The 8,056-nt window shown below is 36.5% G+C and overlaps 1 protein-coding gene across 8 annotated transcripts in view; it reads left to right on the forward strand.

Annotated features, from left to right (window-relative positions):
- The window catches only part of ZFYVE16 (zinc finger FYVE-type containing 16), a 30,766-nt gene extending 22,832 nt beyond the window's left edge, over positions 1-7,934 (forward strand). For 4 of the 8 annotated variants that reach the window (XM_087761379.1, XM_087761385.1, XM_087761383.1 and 1 more), the window contains 8 exons: positions 639-743; positions 1,611-1,761; positions 2,947-3,027; positions 3,568-3,730; positions 4,514-4,619; positions 5,046-5,210; positions 6,113-6,200; positions 7,565-7,934. In XM_087761379.1, the coding sequence (XP_087617505.1) occupies positions 639-743; positions 1,611-1,761; positions 2,947-3,027; positions 3,568-3,730; positions 4,514-4,619; positions 5,046-5,210; positions 6,113-6,200; positions 7,565-7,749 (1,044 nt within the window). In that variant the 3' untranslated portion in view covers positions 7,750-7,934. Of the gene's footprint in view, positions 1-638; positions 744-1,610; positions 1,762-2,946; positions 3,028-3,567; positions 3,731-4,513; positions 4,620-5,045; positions 5,211-6,112 lie in introns of all 8 variants that reach the window. The other 4 variants (XM_087761381.1, XM_087761386.1, XM_087761384.1 and 1 more) reach the window with 3 other exon arrangements.
- The last annotated feature ends 122 nt before the right edge of the window (positions 7,935-8,056 follow it).

The following is an 8,056-nucleotide window of genomic DNA, read 5'->3' on the forward strand; positions in this document are numbered from 1 at the left end:
TACAGCTCTGCTGATTGAGGAAGATACTGATTACCTGGCTCAGCTGGTGACAAAGCCTTTTCTATGTTTTTTGAGCTGAGCTAGTAAAGGCAAATGAGATCATGTTATACCTAACGTTGTTCTTCTGGAATAAAACAGAATAAGGAAATCTTGCAGAAGTGGCTGAGATGATGGATGGTAACTTCTGTCAGAGAAAGGTATAAGAAACAGTGCAGTATTCAAGCTATAACTCAAGAAGTTAGAGCTGTAGGGGACAGGGTGTGAGCCTGGAAACAAACTAACCTAGGTGGTGGCTTCCATGCTTTGCTTTTATTTCAGAGAGGCAAGGTGTTGAAGTATTTTGTTATCTAAAACACTGTAAGATCCTAATGTGCATAAAGTAGCCATAGTCTAAATAACCCACTGTTAAGTAGTTAGAGCTACCTTGTCAGTGCTATAAATTTGTTAATATATTCACTAAGGTACCCTTCACATCCATCACACTAGGAAAAAAGTGATCAGTGAGTCTTTAGCCACCCTTAATGTCATTACTCTTTAGAAGTCTTAGGGATGTAAGTAAAGTACTTTTGGTAATATTTATTACAAAAGGTAAGAAAACTATACTTAATTGTCTGCTAAAGTAAAAACTTCTATTATAGGATCTTAGAAATTATCAGTATACTTTGCATACCATAGACGACCTGTTTGTTCATGTGGAAATGGGTAGAAGCTGTATTAAAATACCCCTAAGGAAGTATAATGAGGTGAGTAAAACCATCTAGATTAGCTTTCTAATCCAAACTGCTTTAATCTTTATTTTTCGTATAATACCAGTCACATCTTTAACATGAGCTCTTTAAAAAAAAAAAGGGGGGGGGGAGGGCAAAAGGGGGTGGTTCCTAGAGGCTGTAATGTTTTTATTCTGTAATCGGTTTCTGGGCAGTTCTGCAAGTGAATCCTCCACTTTGTTAGCAGCTCTCTAGATTACTTTGCTATTTGCTGTGTGGTAGAGTCTTTGAACTTTAAACTGATGTAAGCATGTGGTGGTAGGAGGGAAGGGCATGAAATTATCTGAGTACACATTTCCTTCTTCCTGGATATGTTGGAAGGTGGATAATGATGAGTGGAAAGTTGAGCTTAAGATAATTATTAAATGCTGAAAAATCAACAGTTTCTTCAGAATCTTTTAGCATGTATTTTCAAGGATTATCTCCTACATATTTCCTGATGGTGGTGTTTTGCTTAAAACTTAAAAAAAAATAAATTTGCCAGTGTAGTTTTTATTACAGTTTGTTTACTTCAGCTTCAACCAAAAAGCCCTGAATAGTAATCTGCACAAGGCTTAATGCATATTTTAGCCTTAAGACCAACAAAACCCCAACGCTGATATTCTGCATTGTCCAGAGGTACTCAGACTTACTCATTCCTCTCTACTGAAGTAGGATTTTTGATCATGCTTAGTGTTCTTCCAGCTAGTCATGGCAGATTGTGTTGTTTAAACTCTCTGGAATTGACTAAGTGAATAATTCTTGGGATTTGTTTTGAAAGTCGGATTTTTCTAATGTCTTGTATTTAAAATGAGTACTGCATACTGAGATTTGTCAGTTTAATGACAAATTTTGTATTGACAGGTAATGAAGGTGGTAAATTCTTCTAATGAACATGTAATTAGTATTGGAGCAAGTTTTAATACTGAAGCAGATTCTCACTTAGTGTGCGTGCAGAATAAGCATGGCCTCTATCACACACAAGCAATTAGCGCTACTGGACATCCTAGGAAAGGTAAGCCATCTAATTTGGCTTGTGGAGAAAAATAACATTTCTAGCGCAGAAATGTAAGTTCACTTTTAGGCTGCAAGGAAAATAATGTATTCTCAGTAAGTTGCTTAGGCAAAAAGTTCAGCATTCAAGCAGCAAAGTAATTTAAATGCAAAATAAAATGTTGCTGGTTTATATCAACACTTAGCTACCTTTTACAAATGTTATATTAAATGGAGATTACTACTTTTTTGTCTTTGTTTCCAGAATGTTATTAATATAGCTTACATTTTCAGACATAATCAGATTCTTTACGTATTTCAAACTCTAAATGTAATATTAGTGTTAATTGGGCAATATATTTACAAATGTAAACAAATGATCTCAATAACTGAGTGTATGGAAATACAGTAACAATCAGTACCTCTATACAGCACCTAGCAAACTGATACAACCACCTGTACAGGGAAGAGTGCAGAGGTACCTTTTAGGTTCTGAAAGTCATACAGCTATGCAGCATGGCAGTGCATCTGGGCTGATGAGTCGTGCTTTTTAACCAGGCCCGGTAGTTGGGGAGGAATTCCAGATTGATAGGGCTGTACTCCTACCATCTCCAGTGTCAACCTGAAATGTTGTTCTGTGCTTCGTTAAGCATAGCTAGTGTGGTTTTGTTTCAAGCAATGTGTGTAACTAACAAATTTATGCAAAGGTTTGTAGCATGGAAATTCACTTATGTTCTCCTCTTCTTTCAATTGCTTTTAGTACCACTGAAAATTATCTACACTTCAGGAATATCTTCTGTAAATAAATTAAATTTAAAAGTTGAGTGGCATGTCTGTTTTAAAGGACAAAAAAACCCAAACAAACAAAAAAAAATGCACCACTGTTTCTTCAACTATGTCTCCTCTTTTTGTACAAAGGTTTTTTTAGCTTGCCTGTGTTAGGCTTGCTGCCAGTATCTTAAAAGGTTACTGTATGAACTCACAAAATAAGTTAACAAAGTTGGTCTGTTTTGCCAAGGTCTGATTGGAAAAAATTCTCCTCTCTTTACAGAGTTATGCTTCATATCATTCTGTCAGGAAGGGATTTCCATTAGCACAGCAGTATCTTTTTTTACCTGGCTTTTTAAAAAGGGGTGCAAGTTAAATGTTAGTAATGACAAACTTGAGTGGTATGAAGTGGTACTCACTTTGTTCCTACTTTTTCTAGTTACAGGTGCAAGCTTTGTGGTGTTTAATGGAGCCTTAAAAACATCTTCAGGATTTTTAGCTAAATCCAGTATAGTTGAAGGTAAGAATTTTGTCCTATGTGGTTTCTTCTTAAGAGAACTTTAAAAAAAAAAATAGCAGAAGTCTTGTGCAAGATCTTTATTCCTCAGTAAGCTAAACTCTTTCTTTTCAGGATTTTTAACTTTGTAGAAAACCTATTGCAAACAAATGCTGTATAAAAAATACATGCTGGTTCACCTACTTGTTTTAAAACGTACTAAGTTTTAACTCTTTTTGCTTTAGTCAGTGCAAGTCTTTCCTTTACGGCTGCCTATATCTGGAACTATTTTCATTGATGTATTGATGAAATACATATATTGACATGTAACTGCAAAAACCCTCTAAGATTGATCTTTTAGCCTTAGTTCTGTTGACAAGAAAGGTTTTCATTCTTTCATGTAACATTTAATGCTGTAGCTGGGGGATGGAGTCCATTGGATGTGCATTTATTAACGAGCTGTAGGAGAGGGTTGGTCCCACTAGAATTTAAGCGAAGATTCTACTAAAAAGCTGTGCTACTCTTTCTGTTGATAAGTTGGAATTTTAACTGTTTTTCTTCTAGATGGACTAATGGTACAAATAACGCCAGAAACGATGGAAAGCCTCCGTCAGGCGTTAAGAGACAAGAAGGACTTTAAAATAACTTGTGGCAAAACGGATACAGGAGACATAAAAGAATATGTAGATATTTGCTGGGTAGAAAATGAAGAAAAAACATACAAAGGGTAAATGTATTACCAAAGCAATTTCTTGAAATTAATCTAAGGTATTTTTATTGAAAGAAAGTACTTGATAGTAAAGCCTGAAAGGGGATAGAATGGTAAAGTCCTCTAGATGTCACTAACAGAACAATTTTGCTTGTAGTTCACCAAAATTCAATACCATTTTCTCTGTTCAGGGAGTTGACAGAAAAAGTCTGTGAACCCTCAGTTTCCTTTGAGAGTCCTCTAACAAATCAGTAATCAGTTTGTGTGGGGATGCAATTAATCCCCTTACGCTTCCTTGTTTGGGGGGGCTTAGAAGTGCATAGTACTGTCCTTGGCCATTCACTGCTTGGAATGCCAGCATTCAACAAAGCAAAATAAGATGTAAGACACTTTTATTGGATGTGATTTGAATGCTTGTTTATGTAGCTTCAAACTTTAATTATACATCAGTAACTCAAAATTTGTCTCATCTTAAGTTGTTTCTCAGGCCACAGGCTTGCGTTGGTATGCCTTTTTCTGTGGCTTCTCTGACCAATTAGAACAAAGAGTGGCTTTACCTAAGATGGTTTATAGGTTCTTAAACTTGTAAGATTAGGTTTTTATTAAGTGTTGCTTGTTTCCTGTTTAGGATATTTCTTTTTGTAGGATCTGTATTTTCATGATGCAAGTGCTGTATCACATTTTGTTGTAAAGCTGTTTAAATAGCCTTTTAAGGATGGCTAAACATTATTTCATACAAGTTATTCAATATAAATCATAAAATGTTGTTTAAATTATTAACCATACTATTATCTTCTATAGAATTTTAAGCCCAGTGGATGGAAAATCAATGGAAGGAACTCAGAGTGAAAAAGTACCACAAGGCAGAGACTTTGAAAGAGAGGGAAAAGTTATGAAGTGTACCAAGGTTAGTTTCTTTAGTAATACCACTTAGTGTGATCACTCTACCACTTAACTATTCTAAAAAGTAGCAAAAAGGCTCAAGAACAATGTAATTTACTAACTTATTTGATGCATACTTGTACTGATAGGCGCAATGTTCTCTGTAGCCCTCTGATAAGTTTACATACTTTTCATTTTTCTCCTCTGAAAAAGACTAAAAGCCTGTTAGCATTGATAACTTTATAAATATGTAATCCAGATATTTCACTGCATTTTTCACTGGATATTTCACTTAAGTATTTTGATTGAATAAATGAAATACTAAAATACTTTGTCATCAAACAAGCATTATAGCTTGCTCTGTTCTGCATTATGTGTATACTGAATTACTCTTTTCCTTACTTTAACATAATCAGGCTGCTGACTGTCCTTATCCTTCCTATAATTTCAGGTATACTATTTCCTAAAGGACCATGAACTATCCAGTCCTGTTCCTCACCAGTTTGCTAAAGAGATTGCTATTGCCTGCAGTATTGCTCTTTGCCCACACCTTAAAACCTTGAAAAATAATGGGATGAATAAGATAGGCCTAAGAATTTCTATTGACTCAGATATGGTAATCTTTCAACTTTTATTGCAGACACTCCATTTCAACTCAAATCTCTTTTTTGTAAAGACGTTGGATCTTTTTCTAAGTGGTTTTAGTTTTTTGCCCTACCCAGATCCAGACTGAGGATGAAATTTCATGAAGAACTGTCTTAATGACTAGTTTTTCTTGAAAGGAGTAGTCCCATTTCCTTATTATGGCCAAATTCCTTAATAGCTCCTTGCAGTAAGCTATCAGTCCTTCCCTAGTTCAAACTCGCTCTGGCACCCATCTGCCACCAAGGTGAATCAGTTTGGAGAATCATGGAGCTAATTTTCCAATGCTTTTTTCGAATTATGTAGTTTTCTGCTGGTTTTGCTCCCTGATGTGGTTCAGTAAAGGAATACTTGCACCAAAAGTCTGTACAGCAGAAAAGGACAGGTCTGCCCAGCTCAGGGTGCAAGAGAGGGAAGGCAAGGCTATCTGGCGTGTGATGTCCCTCAGAAGATCATGAAACTATAGAACAGTTCAGTTCCTTGCCTCTGAAGGTGTTGTGTTACACTTCCATATCTTCTTTGAGAGAAGCTGGAATACAGTCCCGATAACCTAGTTTTCAGTAGTATGCTTTGAAATTAATCTAATGGTAACTGTGATGCTAGGATATAATCACATCACTCTTGAGCATCAGACTGAAGCAGTCTGGGACGCAGAGGATGTGTGGCCCTGCAAACCCAGGGGGAATGTTGCATGCTTCTCAATGGCAAGCCTAATCGTTCATGATTCACCTCAAAACCCATCCAGTTGCCAGTGTTTGAATGCTATTTTGTCACTTCATGCTAGCTGAAATACTCTTTTACCAAGATACTACACTTTTGTCTTGCCTTTTTAATATAAAAAGGGTTAATATAAACATTAATATGCTTTTCTTCTAGGTTGAGTACTTAGCTGGATCTGGAGGTCACCTTCTTCCACAGAACTATCTGAATGAATTGGACAGTGCTCTCATTCCTGTGATTCATGGTGGGATGTCAGATCCTACAAGTCTACCATTGAAAATGGAATTAATATTTTCCATTATAGAACATCTGTTTTGATGAGGCTGATTATGGGCAATATACTGATTTGCTAGATCTGAACACCAAAGTTATAATGCTACAGACACTAAAAATGTTAAAGTTTCTAAACCTGTTATGTTTTAATAGAGTTTTCAGACTGTTTTTTAAAACCCTCAAATCTTCTCCGGTTACTTTACCACAAAAGAATTGTAGTTTGTAATGTTTCCTAAAGTTCCGAAAGTTTACACTTAATACAGGTGCAGAAGAGGGCAGGTTTTGTTACCTCTTTACACAGTTGTAGCATTTACTATATGTAGTGTAACTTTAAGCCATACTATCTTCCCTCGTAACCTCAGATAAATGTTACTAAAAATTGCTATGGTGAGATCTGATCTCTCACTGAAGCATGTGCTTTCCATGTGCAAATGAGCTGAACACTGAAGTAGAAGCTGGCACAACACTTTTCTTGCCATTTGAGATTCAAATATGAGATCTTCTGTAGCTGACTGCAAACGTCATATGTCAATGCAAAATACAAGTGTGCACCTTCTGACACTTGTTTATGGCCAGCATGAGGAAGAATTTTGCACGTATGTTTATGAAGACTTTGTAGTTGAAGTCCTTAGTGTTAGGATGTTACGCTGGTGCTTCAGGAACATATGCTCCGAATTAATTTTTTTTTTGATAGAATAACTGATTTCTTTCTTGTATTTATAAGGATTTATCTTAAATGGATGCTATTTTTATAAACACTGCTATTTTTTTCTTTAGTCTGTGTTCAGAAGTCCTGATACAATTTGATCTTTCAAGGATTAATAAAAAATGTGATTACCCTTGTGTAATCTACATGTAGCAATAAGTCAGACAAGAATTCTGCAATATCTTTTCTGCTCCTCTCTAGTGCTTTTGCCACCTCTTAGTAGCCACCTTTACTTTCAGGGAGAACAGATGTATTAAGTGTGAATTTTCATGAACAGATTGATTTTTAGTATACCTGAGGTTCTTGTATAGTACGTATTTTTGATATTGGGTCATTAAGATCTATTTATGTATTTGTGATGCATGTGATTTGTACTGAGGTTCAGCGAACCGTAACTGGGGTTTGGTAACTGTCACACAACGGTTCATGAAGAACAGAACCAAAACTAAATATATACAAGATCTATATTGTTTTCAGTAAAAATGCTGGTACAATTTTATAATGAGACTATTAACTTTGATGCCTTCTTGATGCTAATAGGGGATATTTTATGTTTTTGTATCAAAAACAATTTGTAACTTAACTTCACTTGCTCTGCTGTTACCTATGCTTCAAAATACCAGTTCCAGGAGGGTTCAGGCTTCAAGATCTTACCCTGGAGGAAACTGAGGCTGCATTTAAGCTAATTACCATTACTTCTTCAGAGAAACTGCAGTTTTGGAGAAGAGCTGAAGACCACAGTATGAGCAAAACATGTCCTTGCTTGCAAACAAGCTGCAACTGGACAGTGGGGGAAGCAACAGTGAAAGGTTGAACAGTAGTGAACGACTGTGCCAGGGTCGGAGGGTGGCTGTTGCCACCGGTACCTCGTACTGCCTGGGCGAACCAGCTGTGCCCACGTCTGGTTGTAGGGGTAACTGAAGAACAGCTAACTCTTGGCGCTCACGCTGTACTCTGACTCATTTTCAGTAATGATCAATAAAGTTAACTGAAATGCTTGGTATTTTTCTCTATTATTAAAATAAATAAATAAAGACAACTTTTGGGGGGACGGCTCTTGCCTTCGCGGCTCGTTGGGGGCTGTCGCCGCCCCTTCCGCTTCCTGCGGAAACGCTGCCCGC

This window comes from Nipponia nippon, unplaced genomic scaffold (genome assembly GCF_047370975.1).
Source record: "Nipponia nippon isolate SJK-2023a ecotype South Korea unplaced genomic scaffold, ASM4737097v1 scaffold_24, whole genome shotgun sequence".
Classification (NCBI taxonomy): Eukaryota; Metazoa; Chordata; class Aves; order Pelecaniformes; family Threskiornithidae; genus Nipponia; species Nipponia nippon.